The sequence below is a fragment of the Cornus florida genome, unplaced genomic scaffold (genome assembly GCF_030987335.1).
Source record: "Cornus florida cultivar Cherokee Brave unplaced genomic scaffold, ASM3098733v1 CherokeeBrave_3.0.0_Hap2_Chr02, whole genome shotgun sequence".
Lineage (NCBI taxonomy): Eukaryota > Viridiplantae > Streptophyta > Magnoliopsida > Cornales > Cornaceae > Cornus > Cornus florida.
This window is the reverse complement of record NW_026775572.1, coordinates 4,547,404-4,575,024: the sequence shown is the minus strand read 5'-3', so window position 1 is coordinate 4,575,024 and position 27,621 is coordinate 4,547,404. Positions and strand designations below refer to the sequence as shown.

Sequence of the window (27,621 nt, the reverse complement as noted above, 5' to 3'; positions counted from 1 at the left end):
CAATCGTGTTACAAAACTTTCAATACTAACCTGACTTGTTTATTAAACGGGTTACACGTGTAACTCGTTTAATGACCTTTTTAATAAAATTAAATATTTTATTATTTAAATTATTAATAATACTCGATTAAACAATATTAAATACTAGAAATATATAAATTTCAATATAACCAAATTACTAAATAATCTCTAATCTACAAAAGAATAAATTATAAGATTCAAATTTAGATAGTTATTTTGAAAGTTAAATAGAAATTTGCTTATGACACGTATAGTTAAACGGGTATAAACAGGTTACACGGGTTGAATCCCTCAACCCAAATATGACATGATTAAATAAACGGGTTAATCATGTCAATCCGTTTACAACCGAACCCGTTTAAAGTTAACTCAAACTCGTGTTATGTTCGAATCGTGTTGACGAGTTGTGTCAAACTTTACCAACCTTAAACGGTAACAATAAAAATCAATATATATATATATATATATATATATATATATATATATAGAATACATGTATCGGCCACACAACACATGCACCATTCAAATCAGGAGTACGATTTAAAAGTAAGACCTCATAAACTTACTTTCTATATCCCTATAATTAGATGGTAACAACCGCAACCAGTGATAGAGCCCACATATCTTTTTTGTTCTTATTGAATTTTAGAGATAAAATTTTAATTTAATTGAATCCCAATAAACCATTTCGCCATGAGTTGTTTCAACCTCCTACCCAAATATTAATTAGCTTTGAGCACTATTATTAATCAAATTAGTCCTTGTCGAATGTTTTCAACCCTTAGCTAACTCGATCGATCCCTTGTTTATTACCATGCTCATAGTCTCATACTACTAACTACAAGAAGTAACTGATAAATTTCACTGATTTGGAACTATAAAATTGGTAGTTTATGGTTCAATAAATTGATCTACACTCTCTCCTCGCGTTGACTAATCCGGCAGGTGTACTACAAATTTGGTAGTTTATCATTCAATAAATTGAACTATTCTCTCCTGTTGACTAATCAAGTTGGTGCGTATTAAATACTTGGCTTAAATTAATGAGATATTTGTGAACAAGCTAACAAGGAAAAACTAAAAATAAAAAAGAAAAGAAAAAATACCCATCATACTACGCAAGTAAAAAACAGGTAAGAACAAAGTCACCACTTGTAAATGCACTATTTTGCAAGTGTAAAAATGAACATCGCATTGGATCATAGTGATAAAAGGCTGCCCTAGGGAAAGAGAAAAAAAAAATAATGAAAAGACGATTCACACTCTAGCACATTTTATATCGTTACCAACAACTCGATTTCCATGCTATGTTCTCCATTTTTTTTTTCTCTTGGTGCGTACGTATATATTTTTATATAATTTTTCTTTTATATATTTTTATATATTCTCTTAAATCTAAATATTATCCTTATGCTCATATTCTTGATTAAATTTTAGTATGATTTATCCACGTCATTCATTTGCTTGACTACATCTGATCACATTGATCATATTTACTTTCTACATATAGTCTATGCATGCGATGCACCAAGGATCTGACACGATCATATACATATATATATTTTGTTATCGTTATTTCATTCTATACTTGCTTGAATATGGGAGCATGTAATAAATAAAAATTTTATGTGGCCTATTCCATTTATATGAGAGAGTAAGATAAGAATGAGATGACTTGCTCGAATAAATAAATATATCAATACTTTAAATAAACATAGGCAATTAATGTTGTACTCTGTATATGACTCCTCTACTCCATTGGTAACTCTTTGATGTTTTGTAATACAAATTGTACACAACTTCCACCTAAAAATTGAACTCCATTATTGATTGTTGCTCTTTCAATTTTGGGAATGAAGAGCTCTGCACATTTCATTTAATTTGTAGTTACTCTTATAACAGTCAACTTTAATCATCCAATCCCTTATTTAGACCAATTTTCAGTAATCTTTGCTTCAATTCTCATTAATTTGGTTATATAATCACAGTATAACATTAATCAAGTCTTGTGCTAAGCAATTGAGATTAAAGATTAGGTCAGTGGTAGGTGCACGAGACTCTAATCACTACGAAATTCAGAAAAAAATAATTACACAGTCTTAACACGAAAAAGAATCTTTTCTAAAATTTCAAACGCTAATCCAAAAAAACAAAAGGTAAAAGATACACATCAAGAAGTAGTTAGTGGTGTGTAGGGTTGATAACAAGTTGTGAGAAGCTTTTAACTTTAGACCACCAAAAATAGGGAAAAAGATAACTTCCATGAACTAATTCCGATGGGGTTGTGCAACAAGTTGTGAACAACCACACACACACACACACATATATATATTTGGAAGTCCTTCATGGAATGAGCAAAGGGAGACAAGGGGCACATAAAAAGTGCTCTTGGGGATTGGTGGTGAGTAAGTAAAGGCAAATGGTGGAGTCCAGTGGGCTTCAACTATATATCCAAAGGTGAACTCATGGAAGAGGAAGTGCATACATATAAATTCCAATTATATACATGTCTACATCTAAACTCTCACAGCTTTATGATGTCCCCAAATTACTTTTCTTTCCCTTCATCTTTTTCGAGCAGTAACCAATGGATTACAGCTGCCAATCCATGAACCAGACCCGTTTATATAAATTTGACCAAATAACTTTGTTGTTGCCTCTAATCTAGTGTCTACTTTTTTTCTATTATTTCTGGTAAGTGGTATGTATCCTGATTTCTCTGATTACTCTCATTTAGTCATCGTGTACATATGCAAATGGTCTTGTAAAACACAAACACAACAATTTTAATAGGTCAAAGAGACATCGTAAATAAATTTTTAAGTAAGATGATGTGAAATTCTTATGAGGATTAATGAGATAAACCAACTAATTTTCTTCTGGACACAAATTGCCATTTTTCCTATAACGTCTATTGCATATCAATATGATAATGTTACTTATTAGGCAGCATCAATTTGCCCAGTTCTTCTTATATGTGTGTGTACACACACTTACATATATATACATATTGTCTATTAAGAAATTTGGTTAATTTTCAAATCAAGTATAAAACTTCTTTTTTTTCCCAAAAATTCAAGCAATTTGTATAAATAAATAAATAGCGGAGTGATTTACAAGGAAGAGACTGAAGATAAACTTCAATACAGCCCAATAAATAGGCAAAACAAAAGCCCAATAAATTGGCAAAAACAAACCCCCAACAACAGGCAAACCCTGCCTAGATAGAAGAAGCCTAACAGCCCAGGCATTCCCAACCCAGACCCAGATATATTCCTGGCCCGAACAAACCAGCCCCATAATGGCTAATGCATAAACTTGGTGACTGCCACACCTTATGCTCCAGACATTATGGGTCCTACCAGAAAATTCAGGTTCTGGACTTTCAATACGAACCGGTAAACATCCAGTAATGCGGTTGCGAAGTTGGGCTCAACCTATGATTTGGGCTTTTGGATCTCTACCAACACACACATCTCTTCAGATGGTGAAGTTTGTAGGTTCAATAGGATGGGCCTACTTGAGACCAGGCCTGGATGTTGGAAAACATACAGTAAAGGACGTCTGGGCCTTATCATAGGCCCAAAAATTGAGATTTTAACAATTCTATATAATTTAGTTTTAGAGAAAATCTGCGTCTATTGTTTTGGTAAAGTAAAATAACTTGGACTATCACCATCCGAATGAGATTAAACAGCTTGGTATCTAAATAAAATAACGGAATTGATCCTACGAGAAAATGAGGACAACACCGACTTATTCATAATTCAAATGCCCAGGGTTTTCAGATTTTTTGGAAATATTGGCCTTTGCAAGGTTTGTGGCCCAATTGCAAAATTCAACTGCCGACAAGAGGCTAATCTACTCCTGTGACCCAGTCCTTTATTAAAATGACTATTTTCCCACGTGTTAGAGCATCTCTCTCAAATGTCCTTTCAAACTCAAGATATAAGAGATTAAATTTTATGATACACTTCAATAGTGTATTGTACAATCTATCAAAATATGAGATTCTTAAAACTTTTCTCACATATGGCAGGTTGTTATAAAGTTAAAAACTTAGGCTTTTTTTTTTTTGGATTTTTGTGTAAATATGGGCTGGAAAGTCACATGAAAAAGTAAGAATAATAAGAAAAGTAATGGTCAAAGTCTCAGCACAATTGCTAAAATATAACATTTTGGATGAAATACATCAATTGGAGTAGAATTATTAAAATATAGTATTTTGATACTGTAACTCCTCCTAAAATATAACTGTATCATGAAAAAAATAGCATTTTGCATTGGAGATACTCTTCTAAATTCTAATATATATATATATATATATATATATATATATTTGTACTTAAATTACAATAGACAGGTACCTAGCAACATAACCAATTTTTAATTTTTTTTAATGTTGAGAAAGAAAAAGAAACAAAGTGTGGTGGGCTGGAGCCGGCCCATACACTCCAATTCTTGGACAAATTTTACACTATTTACTCAAATGTGTTTAAACAATATACAGTAAATGAAAAGTTCACCCATGAACAACATGCATGTGGGAGTTTCTCGCTAGATATATAAATAAAGAACTAAAATCTGCTCGTATTTTTTCCCTCCTAGCAATACTTATATTTATTGGTTAAATAAAAGCATAAGTACAATCATCCTACCTGCCAAAAAAAAAAGGGGTACAATCATCCTCCACAACTTAACCAACCATGCTATGCAAATATCTAGATTGGCATAAGATTAACCCCATCATTAATCTTGATTAGAGAAAGTGATTAATTAATGAGTAAAATAGGTGGTCTTGTTTTAGGATACACTACTAGTACATGTAGGACATATATGAACAGTTCAAAGAGTCAGCAGAAAAGGGCAGAGTCCCAATTGATGTAATGGGCTTGGAAAAGTAGTTCTGATCTAAAGCATGTAGGATACCACTTCCACAGTGATCGATGAATATGGTAATGTAACCACTCATCCATATATGTATCTATCAATGTTTCCTAAACTCACCAAGTTCACTCACTCGTCAACTACAACTCAGATTGCCTTCTTTCAACTATGATATATATATATATATATATATATATATCTAAAACAGATACTTAAATGCTTCATACACACCAAATTGTGTTCACGTTTTCTCTCTTTTATTTCTTTTGCAAAGTAAGAGATGATATTGATCTATATGACATTTGGCACTCTATTACAATTTTATATTCTATCATTGTAAGTGAATTGATGTTGTGAATTTTTTATAAATGTTTGTTACTGACATACTATGTAGTTGGATTTAAATAAGAATAACGTGATTAGTGTGACAAAACAAATACAATAGTGACTGAAAGATACATGCATGCATGATCTTGATAGTGAAGGATATATTACCTCTTTTGTAGGATTTGATATTATAGGATTCAAAACTGTCTATACTTTCCGAGGCATAAATCCTCCAAAACCCTAGCACGCCATCCCACTCAAAAAGAAAACTACACATGAATCAATATCCTCATAATTATATATAATATGAGAAAACAATAGGTAAGAATCTCAATTAGAAAAAATCAAAAATCAAAAGTGAGTGCCAACGTACACTATACTAATGAATAAGGGTTATTCTAAGAACCCCTTTTTTAAGCCTTTAGATTAAAGTTGTGCTGGGATTCAAACCAACTCTCTTGACTTTGATATGCCTCTCGAGATACTCGTTGCAAATCTTTGAAAAATTATTATATGATTTGGAATTACTATATATGATTCGATCAATTATAATTTATCGTGTAATTAAAATATTGAACAAAATTAAAATATTTACTGAATATCGAATTGTGATTATTTAAATTTGTTTGAGAGAGTTCCATCAATACCTCTGTGGGAGTAGTGTTTAATTTCCTCTTTAGTTATTATCCGTTTCTTTTTATTATTTTTCCTTTTTTCTTAAAAAGAAGGTGTTAGTGCTGTCAATCTTTTCAATATATAACAATTTTCCTTACATAGTGTGGTCTTAGGATAAGATCTATAGGGTCACAATCCGTTCCTTTTAGAAATAGATAGATAGTGGCAGGCCTTACAAAATTACTTTTAGGGCAAACACAAAAGTGTAAATAAAAAACAGGAGAAAGATCCTGACAACAAGTAGTTTGGATACCAACAACAATGGTAGAAAGTTAGGTAGATATATATATATATATACACACACACACATATACATGTTTTTTTTTTTTTTTTTTTGACAATATACATGTTATTTACTTAAGTCGAGGTGTCCTACAATTGACGGGTCTAGTCCCTTGAACATTGTTTTATTTTATAGACCATTTCACAGTTTCATGGTCTATATATATATATATGTTAATTATTAAAGTAAGAGCTGGGCAAAGAATTATTACGGGTGACACCTGCTTACACCTACAATGCCTAACAAATAAACCAATTAATTGTTGATAGGCTATGGGTGCAGAAAATGCCACGTTTACTACTTTAGAAGTAGAAGATTTCAAAACCTACCAGTCAAGCTACTTTAGAAAATTGATATACCACTTCTTGTTTGGTATGTAAATCAAGTAACACAATGCCACGTTTGGTTTCCAAGAAAGACAAAAGAAAAAGTTTTCCAGCTCAACCTAATTGTATTATTGCAAAGAAACTGTTTTTGGTTGAATTTTCTCTCCTTTTCCCTCCCTAATAGCAACTTGCGAAGCACAAGTATTTGACCTGTTGAGAAGTAACTCATTTCTTAAGATATCTATATATGATTTGGCCAAAAGTAGTACTGTTCAAATTCAACTCAACAATTTGTGTATAGTAAACCATCTATCAATTAAATTATCAATTTCAATACTATAAAGCTATGTTTGTGCATAGTGCATACACATTATGATGCATATTTTTCCAAATTCATTAGTCAACTTTTAAGAATATATATATAGTTGAGTGATAAGCTAATAATTAACTCACGAATGACGTAAGAACATAGGTACTATAATTTCATATTTATTCTTTGTTCTTGAAGAGATATATATACAGTATATATATAGTAGGCTATAAACAGTACTGTGAAGAGCCAAGGATGGGATGTCGAGCAGCCTCTGTAACAACTTTTAAATCTGTTGAAATGTACAGGGAGGGCCATACACAGAACCTAGCTATGACTTTCTGTGTGTGGCCGGTGGCCTGGCTCCACCGTACTAATTAGTCTTCGTGGTCCACTCCACAACCTTGAGTGTGTGTCCTTAATTGTATATATTGGCAGCACAAGTTAATGATGTATTCGGGATTATGTGTGTGTCAGTGTGTGTATTATATATGTGTGTATTGTATATATATATGTAGAGATATGCATGGGACTTCAAGTGGTTAAACTGGCACTCCGGAAACCATTCACCCGGCCCCCATCATCTTGCACCAAATGAGAGGGACATAATTGAGTTGGAACATATGTTATCAAACGGTTCAATATATTGCAACTGCAATTTCGTTTTCACACTGAATATATAAATAAAATAAATAATAATAAGTAGTCAAAAGTTAAATGCATCCCACTATTTTATTTGCATGAGAAATTATGTTTTGAAACTGATAATATATATATATATATATATATATATATATATATATATAAAAGTAGTTCCAAAGTTCAGTGTATTTGATTATTTTATATGAGTGTGGGGATTACGTCATACTGAAATTATTAAATATGATGAGATCATGATGACGACATTTCTAATTCACGACAGTATTAAATATGATGGCATCATCTCTTACTCACATAAATTTAAACGGATGTATTTACTCTCGGAATCTGTATCATTACTTTAATAATATATAGAATCCATTGTTTTGTTTTTTTTTAGAAATTAGATTAATAGATGCAGAGAGTCAAAACTTGGCATTTTAAAATTTACCGAAGGCACTAACCCACTAAACTATCGAGGCATCTATCCGCATAGGATCCATCGTAAACTTGTGAGAATTATAGCACGGTACTTAAACAATTGAACCCTATTGATCTCTTGAAACAATATTCGAGTTAAGCCGGTTTCGATAACTAAAAGCGAAAAGAAAAGATGAAAAGTTAGGAAAGAAAAAATATGTAGTCCCTTTATCATGTGTAGAGTTAATTGAGGGAAATAAAAAAAAAAAATAGAATTATTTCATCCTCATGTTCAGGGAGGGAAAAGAATGAAAAGTATTTTAATAAATTGAATACTTATATTTAAGTAACATTTATTAGAGTTTTACTACAAGGAATTTTTTTATTAAGCTTATGTTTGGTAGCAATATCGATGCTTTAGATTTGATATTGAATTTTCTTTTTTAAACTAAACTTCCTCCAATTTTAAATTTGATACTTCCAAACATATTTAATTTTTACTCCTTTAGTAATATGAAAGTTTAATTAAACATTTTCTCATTTCTTTTCATTACCTCTCACTTTTGGAGAACACATAATCTTTTGTTTGAAGGGTTAAACTACCCATCCAATTCTTCCTTTCCATTCTCACAAATTTAATTAAAACAAGAGATATAACATCCATTCATTTGCTTTTCTCCTATTCCTTTCAACTCAATTAATCTAAATAGGATTAGTGAATTGAACTAAGCTGAAAATTAGAACCATTTATACTTTTATACTTTAAAACCGTAATTGCATCATTTGTATTTAATTAGGTTCTTATACATTTAACCTATATATAATAGATTCAATTGATTGATAATGTTTGAACTATGACAAATGAATTCAATGAATTGAGAATGCTTTGTACTGCTATAGATAAATAATTGTCTAATCTCATTTATTAAATGATATGATATTAGATGATTTAACACAAATAATGGTCTCCCATCACCATCAAAACTAATTTATTTCACAAAAACCAAAATCATCACATCCTGAGTTTCGTTTGCTATTGGATTTGGATCTTCACAAGTGTTCATAAAAGCATTTTAGGTTTTCAGGAAAAACAAATGCTCCAAAAGAGGGACATATGTGGCTTTAATAATTCCGAAAAGCTAAAAACAAAAGGAGGGGTAAAAAAGTCATTTTACAAAAAGGCCTTATATGACGACGTGTCAACACCTTAATAGGGCGAAACAGGGAACAAAAGACAATCCATAATCCTCTATGGACGCTCGACACGTATGTACCGACAGCGACTGACTTGAAGATATATCCGTTAATTGAGAGAAAAGTAAGTTGCTCACACGGCTCAATTCTCATTGGTTGCTTTCTTGACTTGGTGCACACATGGGGCCCATCAACTTGTGGAAAGGTTTTTTGTTTGATTATTGGGGTGGGACCCAACTAGGCCGGCGAATCTTCGTTGGGCTTGAAAAAGAGAAGTGGGGCTGTACGATTGACGCGTGTACAGTTGAGAGGTGGGGACCAGAAATGCGAACCGGACGCAAAAGTCCTGACCAAACTCGAATTCGAAAAGTCGAGCGAGAGTTGAAAACTGCGTTACGTTAGGTGGCACGTGGTCCGGACGCGTTTGGATTTGGAGTGGGACCATCCACCATGCCTAATCGTTCTAATCCTAATCCTAATCCATGTATCTCCAATGATGTATTTGTGAATGAATTACGAAATCATCCCGTTTCTCTTCCACAAATTAACAAAAAAAAAAAACTCAAATTCAACAATTTTTTTTTAATTAAAAACTCAGTTCTATAATTTAACTTTAATTAAAACTTACAATCATAAAACTCACATTTAAAGTGTGTGTATAGATATATATTATAAATCATTAAAAGACAAATGGAAAAGCATAAAGGAAAGAATAAATTGTTTTTTTTTTTTTTTCCCCGGAAGTTAAAATTAAAAATGATATATATGATATATGTACACATGCAAGAGTGAAAAGAAATAAAGAGTTAAGAATTTAAAGGGTAATTTTGTCATAGGAAAGTTTTAATATTCTTTAAATAAAAACACATATGAATTACAGCTGTTCAAATATATCCTTCAATTTAAACTTTCTTGCAATTGAAATAAAGTTTTGGATTATTTTCATTTTCCATTCAAGTTACTTACTTATAAATTGATTTTTTGAAGTTGGTTTGAGGGAAGCTAATTTCATCTTTGTTTGAAAATTATAAATTTCAAAATTCCTTCAGGTTTAATTTGGGTTAGATGCAACTACCAAGAAGGAAAAGAAATGGAAATTAATTTTTTAGGAAAGTAACTTTTCATAACAACCAAATTTTTCCTACAAACAAACACAAGAATTTTTTTTGATTTTCTTGAGAAAGTTGTGTGAACTTGCAATTATGCCCCCTTTTATCTATCTTAAATAAAATGTGCCTTATGCCTAGCCTAACATTTTATAATAATTGTATAATAATCTATATCTCTCTCTAAATTTCATATAAATTATTTATTTAGTTTTAAATATTGCTTTTATTATTATTTTTTAAAAAAGAAGGCAATATTTACTTAATACAAATTTATTTAGACTTTTTATATTATTTAATTGTAATAAGGACAATTTAGGTAAAACACTATATTTTCTTTTAATTTCCATGCCATCCAAACTGTGAAATAGTATTTGGCACAATATGCTTGAAAACTTTTCTTACTAACCAAATACATATTAAGATATTAATTTTTCATCCTTCCACTTCACTTTATTTCACTTTCGTTTTTTTACCATCAGATTTCATCAAAACAATCCATCCTCAAAGAATACAAGTTAAAGTCATATACGACTGCAAGATTGCAATGCTAGAAACCTCTATTCCAAAGAGGTGAAAATTGAGGGTATAAAACTTGAGCTTTGGAATATTGGGGTCATGGATAGAGATATGTTTGAAAAATATTTTAAAAAATTTAAAGTTAATAGTTTAAATTTTTTCACAAAAATGCTAAGAGCAATCCTCAAAATATCAATCATTGAATTTGTGGATCCTGCTAGAGGACTCATAACATCTAGTTACTTGTCGTGTAATTGCGACACTCACAATTGCATATGGCACAATTCAATTTTCCATTTGTAATTCTAAGAGGGAATATATTTTTGTTAAAAAGTTCATTTCAATTACTCCTTGAGTTTCAAGAATATGCTACATGATTTTTTTTTTAATTATAAATTGTCTTATTTTTCTGATAAAGCTTGCAAAAGTTATTATGAGATGTTAGGTATGATATACACCACATGTAGTTTTATGAGGGTTCTTCTCTTTACGTTAGAGACTAATTGTTATAAGGGGAGATTTATCTCACATCGAATCTAGATAAAAAAGTGATGGGGTATATAAAAAAGTGATGGGGTATAAATGGGTGAGTATGCAGCACTACCCAACATCTTAAACTTTTGAATAAATGGGTAAGCATCAATCTGTTACAGTTGGTATCAGAGGAATACCTAATCCTTAATTCGATGCCACATCAAGCGTCCAGTCTGGAAGGCGTCCGATTGAACTACCAGGTAGGCAGGGTAGCTGAACCGTAACGAGGGCGTTGTTAATTCGGGTGGGGGAGTATGTTTTAAAGGAAAATTTGTCCCACATTGGATTCGAATGGAAAAGTGATTGAAGTATAAATGAGTAAGTATACAACACTATTCAATAACTATAATTATACCTTCAATGTGGGATGTGCATTTTCCTTATAGTGGCTTAATTGGTAGAGAGGGCACCTGAGTGTTGTGTGTGAGTTCCATCTCCCTAATTTGACAAGATAAAATATATATATATATATATATATATATATGTATATATATCAGATTTATATTTATGTCTATGTATTATTTATAAGAAAGTTATAAATAATTCTACTATTTATTTTATGACCATTAAATCCTATTAATGAATAAAAAGACGGAGTAGTATGTCTGTTCATTGATTGGACTTAATAATTTTTTAAAATAAAAAGTATAACATATTTGTAATTTTATCATCTATTTTATTTATATATATATTTTTTGAAAAGATCGCATAAGATAACAAAGGAGACAAAGGAAAATTGATAACTGTTGTAGAAGAAATTTTTTTACAAGTATTTAAAAGGGAAAATTACATATAAATGGAGTTAAAGTTCCATATTTACTTAGAGACTGAGTCAAAGTTTCATATTTCTCTAAAATGGATTGCTGAGGTGGCACATGGTTTTTACTGTTTAGAAAATTGTGGTGCCTAAAATGCCCTTCCCTAACAAAAAAGTAGTACCTTCAGTTTAAAAAAGTAGTACCTTCACTTCAAAAAAGTAGTACCTTCGGAGAAAAAGTAGTACCTTCGCGGGTGTTTAAAAAACATGGTACCTGGACACCAAAAAGTAGTACCTTCAGTTCAAAAAAGTAGTACTTTCGAAGAAAAAGTAATACCTTCGCGGAAGGGTATTTTAGGCACCACAATTTCTAAACAGTAAAAGACCATGTGCCACCTCAGCAATCCATTTTAGAGAAATATGAAACTTTGATTCAGCCTCTAAGTAAATATGGAACTTTGACTCCATTTATATATAATTTTTTCTATTTAAAACGAAAAAAATTGTAAAATCAGAGAAACGAAATGGTCAATTATGTGTCGTTTGTCAGAAAAATAAAATAAAATGGTTAGTGGGTATTGGTTGGGTTTATAAGCATTGTGTTAGAAAAGCCCAATAATTGTTGCGTCTGTGGATGGGTTTTCTACCGAAGAAAAGAATCACACGACCGATATAAAGAAACAGCCCTTGTTGTGTTATGGCTATTAAGGACATGGGCCCACCTGTGAGAAACACTCTCCTTCTCCCCCCTCTCTTCACCGTGATATCATATGTGAGGCAATAATCCAAACAAATAAACAAAAGCAATAAAATTAAGATCGGAGAAATAATAAGGAAATACCAACCTGCTAATTTTGGTCCAATGAGATGTTTAAATAGAGATGTTTAAATCAATGTAGAACAATAATTATTAATCCGACGTTCTAAAATAAATGTCATTTTTTATTAAAAAAATTAAGATGAATTTTAATATTTTTTATTATATTGGTAGTGAATATATTATAAAATTTATTTATAGTTAATTCACGTATATGCGATGGTTTACTTTTTATAAGTTTAATGTAATAAGATTAAATTAGAAATGTTACAAATAATAATAATAATAATAATAATAATACTTTGACTTTTTAATTGGGACATTTATTTTGCATCAGCCAAAAATAAAAATGTGAACAAAATTCTTTTGAAATTTAGTGATTTACATCATCAAATTTTACTTTTATTATACATCTATCAAATGGTGAATCAAAATTCTTTTACCTTTTCTAATACTTATAAAAGAAAAGGGTAAAGTGCAAAAAAAAATCGTTGAATTATTGTTCTTTTGTAAATAATTTTTTGAACTACAAATTGTCTAAGGGCAAAAGACTATTTTCTGCCTCATTAAATGTATCATTTTTTATTAAATTATTTTTATTATATTTTCTCATGTCTAAAAATTAATTATACTATTTACCTTAATTTTATTATTAGTATCAATTTAATTTTATTATTAGTATCAATTTATCTTTAAAATGGTAAAAAAAAAAATAGATTTGTACCTACCATTTTATAAAATGATTAACTTATTATTAAAATTTTATTATTTATAATAAAATTTATTATACCCAGTTAAAACTTTTTTACCGTAGAAAAATACTTTTTTTTTTTTTCCATACAATATATTGAAAAAATATGATAAATTACTTAAATGAAAAATGCCTTATTTTTCATCTAATATATTCATGAAAATTTAAGAAATTAATTAAATTATTTTAAAATTTTCTACTTAAGATTTTTATTTAAATAATTAATTAAAAAAATTAAAGGTAAATTTAAGCAAATTTAATAGAGACTTTGTCATCTAATTAGTATGATTTTTTAAATTCTTAATTTATTTCAATAAGAAAAATAGATTAAGTGTAATTCAATAAAATAAATAGATTAAGTGTAATTCAATAAGAAATAACATTAACAGGCGTTGAAGTATTTTGCAATAAAATGTATTAATTCATGGAGTATTATGTATAAAATATACTTCAAGGGAGTTTATTTATAAATTCGAACATAATTTAGAAAAAAAAATTTCGCACTTTACCCAAATGATAATATATTGGGCCCATTTATGGATTGTGAGAGAGTGCCAGAACTCGACACTTTATCATTTTTCATGACAATATGGGTCTCGGCGTGCTGTTTATAGAATTGTACAGTAAGAGTATAATTTATAATAGTAGTAATTTATGAACTGAATTTGGAAGCTATCCAATATTATTTATATGAGTGGAGTGAATGTCATGCGGTGGAATTCACCATCCCACACACAAAATTAGAATTTCGCCCATAAATTATTATAAGAAAATTATATTTTAGTGACCCATTTTAAACAAAATTATTTTTAAATGACCATAAAAAAGAGAGAAATAATCCCCAAATCTAGATTTTTACTGGGGACCATTGAATTTTATTCCCTAAAATACCCTTCTCACCTCCTTCTCCCCAAACCACTGCCCCTCTGTAATCACCATCAGCATTTTAGATTTTGTTAAAGTGCACCGTTCATTTCTTAGTGAGTATTAAATGAGAGGAATTTCCACCACATGTTATCTGATAGAAGTTATGCAACATATTTACCTCAAATATATAACACCTATTACCACATTGCATCCAGATTTTATTTTTAAAAATAATTAAAATAATTCACTCGCACACCCTACATCGATTTGAAAACTGATGTATCCAAATTCTTACTTGCCTTTTATTTTGAAAACTGATGTATCCTCCAATGTCAAAGAAGTGAGTGATCCACGCACACCTAATTAAGATGACAAGGATGTTTACGTACTTTGATGCATTATGTGCCATGTGTAATTTTGGCTGCATGTAGATGTAACCTATTGTTATATTTTTGTTTTTGCAACTATATATATTGGTAAAAAAATCTTACTTATTCTCGAGATAAAAAAAAATTCACACTTCCTTTATACAATATGAATGTACAACAGCTATTTTAGACCATAGACATCTTAGCCATGTAGGCTCCGTTTGTTTGAATGAATATTTTTTTAAAAATATTTTTTTATTTTTTAGTATTTGATTGTTAAAAAATATTTACGAAATTTTACAAAAAAAATATATTAAAATTTAACAAAAATAACTTATTTATTAATTTTGGACAAGTTATTTTACATGCTCCGCCCGATGGATTCAACTCATATTCAACGTAGATCTTTACTAAAAACTGACAAAGTAAAAAATAAACGAATATTTTACTTAAAAAAAATACGTTGAAACAAACGAAGCTGAAGTAATAAATAAAACTCTAATATTTTTGCCTTAACCCTTTTTAAAAGGGTAAAAGATTGAAAGATGTGATTAATTACATATGTAAGTGTATAATGGGAGTTGTCCATTACTTAAAAAATATCATTATTTGATATAATGATAAAATATCATGTTTAAAATGTTTGAGAAAGTAGTGCAAAATAATTTCAAAAGTTACATTTATGACCAGTCTTTTCCTATCCTTACCCCCACATAAATAGGACCAGTATTAGGTAACTAGCCTTATCTTCTTGTCACCAAAATATTTTCATGAAAAAAAAAGAAAAAAGAAAAGTGTTATGTGATACTAAAATTTAATATAATTTGCAAATTGTGTATCTTAAGGATAAATGTTTAAAAAAACAAAAAAGTTACAACAATTTGTCCTCACTTTTGACTCTCAGGTGAGTGACAAACTGACCTAGGTTGTCCTTTTTAGGTAAGTGCATATCGTCACTTCACAATGTTATGACGTCAAAACTATGTGATGAAGTTTCATCACTTCCATCACACACTTGATCTTTTTGCTTAACGAGCACGGGTACAACAATGTAAGAATTAAGTGTTTTTTTTTTTTTTTTTGTTTTTTTTTCAAATGTAAGAATAAGATGATAAGACAAATTTTAGAAATTAAACATAAACAGGGCATGTGTACGGAAAAGAAAATATATATATTTAATTTTATAAATAAAAAATAATAATTTTTGTTAATTTTATATATTTTATATAATAATGTATTCAAAAAGTGTCCCAGATTTGCTTGTCAGGTGTACCACAAAAAAAATAAAAAAATAAAAAAATAAAATAAAATGTATATTTTATGACACGGCCGTGTTAGTATTATGATATTTGTGTGCGGCACAATAACGACATTAGTTTTATCTGTGCTTAAAATAAATTGTTGTACAAAAAATTAATGATACTGGTTATGGTTATTCTAAGTGGTATAAATTGACCATTGGGTAGTTGCGATGGACAAGCACACCTGAGGCTGCAGTTATATTAATTTATGCTAGGAAAAGTTTAGGTGTGAATCTTCTAGTTAATGTCATGGTTGCATCAGAAAATCAAATGGTACTGTTGTATTGATAAAAAGCTTTGAGAAAATGACAGTTGATCTCGATCATTCTCACAATGACCATTACACAACCTATATATATATATATATATATATATATAGTACATACTGTAATAAATAGCGGAAACAAGTGTATTGTTAGCATGATAATGAACACGACGAATGTTTTGCTGGAAAGAAAGTAGCCATCAAAAAGAGAGCCAAGATTCACACTCACTAGTTACTCGCTCGTTGGTTGTTGATTGGTGACGCCCAAAAAACCAGTCAAAAACAAAGTCGTGACATTGAAAGAGAGCTAGGTAATATTTATATTGCAAAACTTGCCCTGTCATTTCCGGAGTAAATGTTATAATAATACCTAACATATAATGTATATAAGACATGAAGTGAATAAAACTATATTACAAGTGAGAATATCCTCTCCCTGTCGAAGTATTATTTTAACCATATTTCATATGCGCGTATACACACGTATATGTGTGTGAACTGATATTACTGAGTTTCTTGTACCATTTTTGGCTTTTGGGGATGATTTTCATGCTTTATATCTAGGCACCTCACCTCCTTATTGTTATTAAATTCAATGCTTATAATTCCTAATAAAAATAAGGGTGATTTATAGTGACATGTTTTGAGTTGAGGTTTGAATTTATTATAAATAGATGCAACCTGATCTCTTTTTGTACAATAACATTCCTCAAATTTAATAAAATTAACAAAAACACCTCAATGACATTATTACCCTTTGACTAATTAGTTAACCTATTTACCTATTAAAATTACCTTTTTAATTTTTGTAAGTCATTTAAAAAATAATAATAATTACTACAATATATATATATATATATATATATATGTGGTTTAATAAGAGGGCTGCTGACTACAGTAGTTTTTTTTTTTTGGGAAATGAATGCTGACTATAGTTGCGTGGTATGAATTGAGAGGTTACCCAAGTGTGAGCAGCATTAAATAAAAAAAAAAATGGAGCATTAAAGCAGGCGTCACGGTGGTTGGCCCTGTGTTCCTCACCAATTTAATTGCTTTATCTTCAAATTTCTTGCATCAAAGTCCAACCACAAAAAATAAAATAATAATAAAATTTTTAAAAAGAAAAGAAAGAAAAAGACGAGGAGATATTTAGCAAGTGAACAATAGGACCCCCACCTGTAATCAACACTTGTTCATTATCGTCGTCATCGTCATCTTCCTTCTTTAATTAACTAATTGGTGTATCTAAGCCCCCTTAGTGGAAGAAGACGTTTCCTCGTTTTTCAGCTGTTTGTATCTTCTGACACACTTTGAAACACACACAAACACATCTACATCTCTCTCTTTCTTTGTAGCTCATCAAAGCAGCCTGCCAGCATCAAAATCATATGATTTTTAAAGCTGGAGGGTCAAATCACTGAACTTCCCTGTTTTTATCTATACCCAGGTACTTCACACAAAAGCCCCCATGAATGAGAATGAAAGAAAGAGTTCACCAAGAACCATGTACATATATAAATATATATTATGAATCCTACTTTACAATTTCATCTACTTTTTTTTTTTTTTTTTTCCTAAATAAATTATATGGATAAATGAGTGAATAAAGACGGCATCTTTTTGTTCAAACCTTTTAGCCCCATCTCTGTCTCTGTCTCTGTCTCTGTCTCTCTCTCTCTCAAATGAGAGAGTTGCAGAGATGAATTGAGGCAGACAAAGGATTTTTCCTTTTAGTGAAGAGACTACTTATAAATCTATATATATGTGTGTGTGTTTGTGTTATTGTATAGCTACCTCATCATGACATAGAAAGGGAGGTTAGTATGGCATGTATTATTTAGCCAAAACTGCATGGTCATGAACTCGGTCTGGAAATTCTTATATGGCTTTTGTGTAATCCCAACTAAAATTCCCTCTCCTCTGCAGATGATGATGGTGATGATAGAGTCATAGACCACGTGCACACTCAGATTTCCATCACACCAGGTACCAATGATATATATATATATATATATATATATAAACTAATACTATAACCAATTGCTCTCTCTCTCACACACAGTTGGGCCATCTCACTGTCTCTGTCTCTTCTTCCTTTCTCTATCTATATATATAATCAACATACCCATCTCTTCTATACCCTTTTCCTTTCCTTCTATTGTCTTGGAATTGATCTGAATCATGGGAATATTGTGTCCTACTACTGGGATTTTGCTTTTCATATTCATAAATATTGCCTCATCACTTTCCCTTCATTTTTCCAGGATTTATTGTCTCACCACTCTACTGTTGTTACTGTAAAAAACCCCTACACTTTTTACAGTTGTCTTAGCAAATGGGTTGAATACCCTCCCAGTCAAACAGGTACTAATTTTAATTGTACTAATACATATATATTACCTGTAGAGAGAGAGAGAGAGAGAGAGAGAGTTTTGTTGAATTGGATGTGAAACCTAACTTCGTCCCTTTTCAGTGATATAAGGTGTGTCTGTCACTCTGTTTTGTATATATACGGAGTCTTATTCATTCAAAGATCGATGGCGACCTACTTTTATGGAAATTCAGAAATCCAAGGTGATGGGTTACAGACGCTGATTCTCATGAATCCTGGCTACGTTGGATACTCTGACACTGAACCACCGCAGCCGCCACCAGGAAACTTCGTTTTCCTAAATTCCGCCACATCCGGGAACTCTCTCAACCCAACAAACTTACCTCACGCGCCGCCCCATCACACCCAACAATTGATTGGCATACCACTTCCGTCCACTGGTCCTGCCTCGTCCCAGGATCATCACCCTACATCCGTCCATTCCCACCACCAAAACATCTCCTCCGCACTCCACGGTTTCAACCCGCGCTTCCAGTACAACATATACAACGCAATTGACCCCACGGCGGAGCGTGATGCAACACGCGCTCCGCAAGGACTGTCTCTGAGCCTCTCCTCGCAGCAGGGGTCGTACAGGGCCGAACGTGAAGTACCATCTCAATCCACCGTCCCCGCAATTTCACCTACTAGAGGTGATGATATGCGGGTTTCCGGCGGATCGCCTTCTTCGGCTTCGGCTATTTCCAACGGTGGTAGTGGCATGCAGAGTGTACTGTTGAGTTCTAAGTACTTGAAGGCCGCACAAGAACTTCTTGATGAAGTTGTTAATGTCGGCAAGAGTGTGAAGTTTGAATCCGGCAAGGGGACTAATGGCCAGACTGCCAAGACAATCGGAGAATCCTTGGCTTCTGCGTCGTCGGTGGCCGTGACAGGAGAAGGACTGAGTGGTGGAGAGACAAAGTCTGAGCTTACAACGGCGGAGAGACAGGAAATTCAGATGAAGAAAGCAAAACTTCTCAACATGCTTGATGAGGTACCAATATTTATACCGACACTGTTTTTACCCAATTGAGTTTTTGATCAATTTGTTTTCTTAACTCATAATAAAGTGACGTTCTCATTTTGAAAGTGAAAGTTGTTCTGTTTCCAAGAAAGTTTTGTGTTTTAAGATGAATATAGATTATGATTTGGGTCTCTATCAATGAAGTTAGATCAGATCTTTAGAAGAGTACCCATCAGACGATATTGGGTAAAAACTTTTAGTCAATTTGTTCTAATCATTGAGTCCTCTTCTGTAATTGATTGAAAATAAAGTTTTAACAATTTTTTTTTTTCCTTTCTAATAAGGTCAATTTTCATTTGAAGTTTAAATTAAAAGAACAAGTTTCTGTCAAACATTATTTTGTTTATATTTCTTGAAGAGAAAAGCTGAATTTGTTTTGTTTTTTCAATTTGAAAAAGTCTCTATCAAAAGTTCAGTTTTAGTACACACCTTCACATCTCTAAATACTTGTAGTCCTTTTCCATGGACAGTTTGATTTAGATGTTATATATATATATATCTGAATACTATTTGCTTATGGCATCTAATTATAATCTTTTTGATGGATTTCTGGATTGGAAGGTGGAGCAGAGGTACAGACAATACCATCACCAGATGCAGATTGTAATCTCCTGGTTCGAACAAGTGGCTGGAACTGGCTCTGCAAAAACATACACGGCTCTAGCATTACAGACAATTTCAAAGCAGTTTCGGTGCCTAAAAGACGCAATAACAGGCCAAATTCGAGCTGCAAGCAAGAGTTTAGGGGAAGAAGATTGCTTGGGAGGTGGGAAGCTTGAAGGTTCTAGGCTCAAGTTTGTCGATCATCAGCTTCGGCAGCAAAGAGCTCTACAACAGCTGGGAATGATCCAGCACAATGCATGGAGACCCCAGAGAGGATTGCCTGAGCGAGCTGTTTCTGTCCTTCGTGCTTGGCTTTTCGAGCACTTCCTCCATCCGTAAGCACTACTAAAATCTCTTCTCATAAGTTAACCCAGTTGAAATCTCTCCTCTTTCAACTTCAAAATTCTATAGTTTCTGGTCTTCTTTTTTGCCTAACTTCTTACAATTTGTATTCAGTTATCCCAAGGACTCGGACAAACACCTGCTCGCAAAACAAACAGGACTTACCAGGAGTCAGGTACCCAATAAATTTCTTTGGATTCTTCAACAATTTCTTGCCTTAATTGTGGTATTCTGTAGTTTAAAATGCTTTTGCTATAATGCAGGTGTCTAATTGGTTCATAAATGCTCGAGTTCGGCTTTGGAAGCCAATGGTTGAAGAAATGTACTCCGAGGAGATGAAGGATCAAGAACAGAATGGATCTGAGGAAAAAAGGAGCAAAAGCGAACATAAGGAAGATTCGTCATCAAAGTCCATTGCTCCGCAAGAGAAAATTGCTGTGATGGAAAATCGAAACAATAGTTTCAAGTCCAAACAAAACGATCCCACAAACCAGAATACTTCTCCAGTTTCAACATCTCCCACAGGTGTAAATTTTCGAAACCAGTCTGGTTTCACTCTTATCAGGTCACCAGAAACAGAAGGCATGGCACAAGGGAGTCCCAAGAAACCAAGGAACGCCGAAATGTTGCAGTCCCCAAACAGTGTTCCGTCAATGGGCATGGATATCAAAGCCAGTGAGGCTAACAATGAACAGATGTCGATGAATTTTAGCAATGAGATGCAGAGCAGAGATGGTTTTACTTTAATGGGAACCCCAACAAACTTCATTGGAGGATTTGAGTCATACCCTATGGGGGAAATTGGAAGATTTAACGCTGAGCGATTCCCAGGAACATACTCCGGCAATGGTGTTTCTCTTACCCTTGGTCTCCCACACTGCGAAAATCTCTCTATTTCAGGAGCCCATCAAACTTTTCTCCCTAACCAAAACATCCAACTGGGAAGGAGACTCGAAATGGGCGAACCAAATGAGTTTGGGACCCTAAACACTCCAACATCTTCTCACTCAACAACCATTTATGACATGCAGAATCGGAAAAGTTTTGCAGCGCAGTTGTTGCCAGACTTTGTGGCCTGATGAGTAAAACCAGGTAATGGTGAAGAAAGAGGCAGAAAGGGAAACTGCATTGTACTGCAACGAAAGAAGCAGATTTACGTAGTATAGGTCTATACTTTGCTTAGAACCATTGAGTTCTTATTAGCAGTTTAGGATTTTAAAACATATGTTTCAGGATTGTATATTATTTTTGTTTCTGATAGATGGATTGTTGTAATGATTGTGAAACATTAGTTACTTGGGTGGGGGTATAGAAATGAATATTGGTTTTAACTGAATTTGTGTAAACCCGTTGTCTCTAGGGAAAGCATAATTACATTTCAGTGGGTTAAGGTGCATTTAAACATATTAAGGGGTGAGGAATGGTAATGCTTCTTATGCTGAGAAGACGAGCAATAAAAAGAAATTTAGGGATTGTTCAAGAGCAATTTCAACCTAGATTGTTGGAAGAGAGTTTGCAATTGTCTCCCTTTTACCTGTCTTCTCAATAAGCAAACAGGGTATGATACTAACAAATAATACTCTTTTGAGAAGGTCCCCTTCGTCATCTGCATCACTGCGTGTTGCATTTTTGCTGCATTTAACAGGTTTGATGCAATGCTTCGACGGATTTTTTTTTATCAGAGGTTTATAATTTCTAATGATCTTTGTTGAGGTCTGCAAATACTCTCCATCACCAAGCTTTAATATTTCAAAGTTCAAAGTTAATATAAATATACAATGTTAAGAAGAAGGGCATACATATGAATGTCCACAAATTTGTATCGACACTTCATGTCTGACAAACCAAACCTTGTTGTCAAGTCTGTTTACTAATGAAATTTTATTTGCTAACTTCTGCCTATAGCCTTAATCAAACTAGTGGGAAGTGCATTAATTCCTGCCTATAATTGCCATCTTTTATGGATGAAGAGACAAACCCTAAATCTAAATGTAACTTGTCATTAGATGGAAAGTCATATATGTAAGGCATATACATACACATGTGAAGGACAATCAGTAAGATGGGGACTTGTATCAGATGTCTCCCCTCCTACTCTATCCTACATCCTGCTAGCTAGAAGTGGGCAATAGGCGGATGTGAAGAAAATGGATCCACGTATCTCATGGCAACTCTGCGTCGGTAAAGGTTCCCACTGCACCATTTCTGATTTCCTACACCAACCCACAACCTCCTTGAAAAGCCTCAAATTTGTGCTTGCGTTGCTTATAGGTGACGCGGGGAGGAAGCCTACACGTACACTAGTAAGTGTTTTCTGTCCCAAAGGAAAAGAAAAGAAAGAACGGAGTAAAAACAGAAAGCAAAAAGGTCATTGCTCTGACCTCCAATCCTTCGTATCAAAATTATGGGCATACTTAACCATCAAAGTTGGGTCAAAAGAATTTAATGTTTCATATCCTGATCCAGAAGATTATACAGTTACAAAGCATCATCTCACATTAACAGTCAAAAGCTTACAGGTATTCACATAATTTACAGGCCCCAGAGAACTGTAGTGTCATACCGTAACAAGAAGATCAAACCATGGGACACCCCACGTTTCTTATAATATTTCCCCTTCTAAGCCATGCTCTAGTTTAGGAAGTAAAAGACCCTTTTGACTTCTCAATATTTGATTAAGAATGAGGTATTTGTACTTTGTACCAGTGTGGAGAAAAAAATGAAGTGAAAAATAATGTAATAAGAGTCATAATGTGTTGTCATACCATTGATGCACCTATAGATGTTAGTCTTCTCTTGGCAACCTTAGACCTGTAACACCATACCTCAAATGCCTCAGTAAGGTCTGGGTACCGAATATGTTCACTTCCTAACCATTCAGTCAAAATATCCGCCTGGTCCACTGATGGCAATGCAAGAATTATTGAAACAAATGCCGACTCTAAGGATTGCCACAGCTCACCATCCATTTTAGGTGCCAAAACATCTTCACCGTCAGTTGGTATGGAATCAATCAAATGCTTCATTACCCTAGCAAATGGAAGCCAAACCTTAACCATGTGAAGCCGTTTTGCTGTTGGCAAAATGACATTGCCATAACCTATTGCCTCTAAAATCTTTGTTGTCACCTCAATTATCTTCAATTTCATCTCCAGCATTTCAGCTTTGGGACTAGCTTGCTCAACCACCTTCACTATATTTTCTGATGCCTCAGTCCAACTGTTAACAACTTCCCTCATTGTTTCCAACTTAGCCATTATCTGACAACTCCATGACAAATCTATTAAATAAAACTGAAACAACTGATATTTCTCGGCCTCAGGGACTGATTGTTCAGGATCACATAACAAAGATTCCACTAGATCGTTGAATCTCGCTAGTAGTCCCCTAACACATTCTCTAACCTCCAATTTTATCTCATCATCAGCTACAAGTAAAGGGGCATCATCATCTTCTGTAAGCATGTACTCAATCTGCTCTTGGGCTGAGGTTTTTAGTTCATTCATGAGAGGAGGGGGTGATGATGTAACAAATTGGATGGCTGAGAGAAAAATCCTCACTATAGCTGTTGAATTGACAGGTTGAAGACGGGCAATAATTGGTTCCATTTGCGAGCCCATGCCTGGAATGATACGTAGAATCTCCTCCTCCTCAGCCTCTTCCCAAGGAGCGGCTTCCAAGTAATCTACACAGGCAGTGATGATTTGTGGGCAACCAAGGTCGACAGCTACACGAAGAATGCCAAGAGCATTTTTGACACCATGCCACATTTCTGTTGCTGAAGCATCCACACTAACATAGAAGAAGCGTAGGACAGTGACATGGTAGTCAAAGTCAGATTCCTGACAGTAAACCTCAACACAGTTGCGTGAGTCTAGGATCTGACACGTGGGCCAGCTCTCAGATAAACGATCAGCAAAGTATTTGCTCTTCTCTGCAAGGATGTGCGAATGACAATATACCCAATCATCTCGGCCATCCTGTGTTCGTAGCCTAACAACAACATCACTGGTCGATCGGTCACCAATCCTGCTCGGAGCCCCCGTTCCACTGCCCTGAAATGTTGGGAAAATAACAGGAAAATACACCGCTAAGCATTTTCTACACTTCAGCAGAGAAAAAGGGAGCGCCGGATCAGGGATATAATATATAAATTTATATTATATATAGTTCTTTGCAGTTCCATTCCCATAACAAAAGAACTGCAACACTAAACCAAAATCAAAGATGATGCAGGATTACTTGCCAGAAACAAATGAATTGTCTTTCTTGCTGAAGCAAATTCGTCCGTGGCTATATTTTTAAAATTAATGACAACGACAATGGTTTGATTGTCAGAAACCAAAGAAAATACTAAGCAAGGGGAAAAACTCACAGTTGACTTCATTGAAGAAATGAACACTATTAAGTATCTCTTTTATGCATTATGCCGCCTGTAAAATGAATAAGAATTGTACAAATAAATGAGTATTGAGTATACTATTTAATATACATGAGATTATAAATAAATAGTTTCTAGATTGGTTGAATAGCTTGACACTGCATCTATAAAGATTTAGAACTGATTTGATCATATGGTAACAAAATTTCATAAATAATGCCCGCACAACAATAAAATGAGAGACCGAAAGAACTGCAAAGATATTTCTAACCTGGTCAAAAACTTATATACAATGTGCTAGATCTGGTGATAAACTTGGTATATATTTATTATATGCAACGAAATAATTGAGAAACCATATGTTCCAATTAATTATAAAGAATAAAAAGGGTTCCAAGGGCATAAGAGTTTAAACTCCCAAGCAAAATAATCAATTATGACTAATATAAGAGAGCAACAACTTCCTACTTCGTATAATTTAAATTTCCCACAGCATATCACACAATTAAGTTCTATCTAAGCAAAACTATAAAATAATATTGATAAATAAGATGAAACCGTAATCTAACTTCTTTTACTAATCAGGTGGTCTCTTCCAGGACAATTAACAAGCACATTGAGTACATCAACAAGTCCACATTTTCCAGCAGATTTGGCAATGATTAAGCAGGTGGGATAGGGAAAATGAGATTCAAATCTGAAGGGGCAACACCAAACGGATACCTACTTTTCCAATGTGTGTGTATACACACACACTCGTATTTGTGTGTGTCTTGTGTTGCAGTTTATATGTAAGAACAAAAGAGATCAGAGCTGGGTTTCTTTGAAAAAGAAGATTTAGTTGGTGAATTCGAACTGGTAACAGTGATTTTGATAAGTGATATTATATAATTCTAACTTTAGCGAATAGTTTATGTTTTAGAAAAGCAAAAGATTACAGTTTTGTGAAGAACAAATATATAACAGCTAATCGGAAGTTCTCTAACAAATTAAGCAAATATGTGAAGATATAAAGGGTAGTAGCTAATAAATGAATAAGAAGGAACGACGGTAATTACCTTTCGTTCCCATTTCTTCTCTCTGTAGATTTTCTCTCTCTAGTCCAGTGGATTCGAAGAAGAATCAACCGAACGGCCTGTGTGCTCATATAATTATTAGTAATTTTTTTCATCTATAAAGAGAAGTTTTTTTCTTTTCTCTCCGATCTATAAAGATTAGTTAACACGTGGAAATAAGAATAAGAGGAATTAGCTGTTCAGCATAACTGAGGATTGAATTTGATGAAACAATTTCTTAAAAATAACAATATATATATAAAACAAGATGCCGTTAATTTAAATTATATTTATATCATACAAAATTTATAACAAGATAATTTAAATTATATTTATATCTCCTAAATTTACACAATTGAATAATTGTAAATGTGAAAAATGTGTAGATGCCGTTGATTATGTAGATGCTTTTTTTAATACCGTTAATATTGAAAACTTTGTAAAATTTTACACAGTGAACAATAATAAGAAAAACTTTAATTTAGGTTTGTTTTGGATGTAAAATAATTTTTAGAAAGTATGACTCATTTAATGGATTCGATCCGAATTTCGATCTAGATCTTTGTCAAATATCAAAAATATAAAAACAAAAAATATATTTTACCTGAAAAAGAAAAATATTTTCCGTGAAAAATATTTTATAATGAATCCCTTTGTTTAGGCTCTTGCAATGCCCTCATTGCAGTCGGGTTACCCAGTCCACCCGGGGTGGTATACCCGGACTGAACGCTTGTCATTACATCGGATCAAGGATTGCGTCTAACTCTGATATCAACTGTAACGGGTTAGATACTTAGCATGTAAATTCTAATTAATTTGTGTTAGATTTTAATCACAAATAATCATAACAAATCCCTAGATTTTAGAACTCCAATTAATTTCACATTCTTATAACGCATAAATATATATAGTTAGATATACATACTTCGATTCATGATATCAAATCTTGTTGAGATTAAATCCAACGTCTAGATCCTTTAACCATGAACGAAGCTGCAACTATGATAAACAGGCAAAAGTGAAAACTGGTTTCTCTCTCTTGGCCTTTTGCACACAAAAAAACTTTTACGTGTTCTATCATTAATTGTACATAATTGATGAGATATATGCACTTTTATAAAGGCAAAGAGAGGACCAATTTTCCTTATTAGTATCCTAATTCCACTTTCTATCAAAGTAAGGAATAAGAAAGTAAAACACTTCTCCAATAAGTAATTACCAAAAACGTAATTATAAGTTAACCAAGAATAAATAATATTCATTGATATCTATTTACTTAGGGGAATGGATCCTCTCCAAGAATAGTTTTCTCAAGACATCTACATGTATTAATCCTACGACTCTTAAGGCGCCACATCAACAACTTATTTTTGACTCGTTCAAAAGATTAAAAGTTACTACGTTTTCTTAAAATATATAACTATATTAAATTACAAGTTTACCCACATTCAAAAAAAAACTTTTTTTCTCTTTCTCCT

General features: G+C 32.7%; 2 protein-coding genes across 4 annotated transcripts; one reads left to right on the top strand and one right to left on the bottom strand.

Annotated features, from left to right (window-relative positions):
- The first annotated feature begins 17,553 nt into the window (after nucleotides 1-17,553).
- LOC132293220 (BEL1-like homeodomain protein 1) lies at nucleotides 17,554-22,053 on the top strand. 3 transcript variants are annotated; one of them, XM_059790597.1, is made up of 7 exons: nucleotides 17,554-17,814; nucleotides 18,294-18,353; nucleotides 18,632-18,731; nucleotides 18,841-19,732; nucleotides 20,324-20,700; nucleotides 20,822-20,882; nucleotides 20,971-22,053. In XM_059790597.1, the coding sequence occupies exons 4-7, from the start codon at nucleotides 18,905-18,907 to the stop codon at nucleotides 21,784-21,786; spliced, it is 2,082 nt and encodes a 693-aa protein (XP_059646580.1). In that variant the 5' UTR covers nucleotides 17,554-17,814; nucleotides 18,294-18,353; nucleotides 18,632-18,731; nucleotides 18,841-18,904; the 3' UTR covers nucleotides 21,787-22,053. The 3 variants fall into 3 exon arrangements, with proteins under 3 accessions (XP_059646580.1, XP_059646581.1, XP_059646579.1); XM_059790598.1 differs by lacking the exon at nucleotides 17,554-17,814 and adding an exon at nucleotides 17,926-18,184; XM_059790596.1 differs by lacking the exon at nucleotides 17,554-17,814 and having other exon boundaries at nucleotides 18,193-18,353.
- Nucleotides 22,054-23,134: 1,081 nt separating this feature from the next.
- On the bottom strand, nucleotides 23,135-26,310 carry LOC132293221 (BTB/POZ domain-containing protein At3g05675). The gene is made up of 3 exons (XM_059790599.1): nucleotides 26,147-26,310; nucleotides 25,083-25,140; nucleotides 23,135-24,762 (listed from the first exon to the last, which is right to left on the bottom strand). Exons 2-3 carry the CDS (start codon nucleotides 25,092-25,094, stop codon nucleotides 23,467-23,469), a joined length of 1,308 nt encoding a protein of 435 aa, XP_059646582.1. The 5' UTR covers nucleotides 25,095-25,140; nucleotides 26,147-26,310; the 3' UTR covers nucleotides 23,135-23,466.
- Nucleotides 26,311-27,621: the final 1,311 nt, after the last annotated feature.

Excerpts from the sequence above, each read along its gene's own strand:
- LOC132293220 (XM_059790597.1), top strand. The coding sequence starts at position 18,905 with ATGGCGACCTACTTTTATGGAAATTCAGAAATCCAAGGTGATGGGTTA. Across the intron at positions 20,701-20,821 it reads TTCGAGCACTTCCTCCATCC|TTATCCCAAGGACTCGGACA; the intron begins GTAAGCACTACT and ends ATTTGTATTCAG. Across the intron at positions 20,883-20,970 it reads CAGGACTTACCAGGAGTCAG|GTGTCTAATTGGTTCATAAA; the intron begins GTACCCAATAAA and ends GCTATAATGCAG.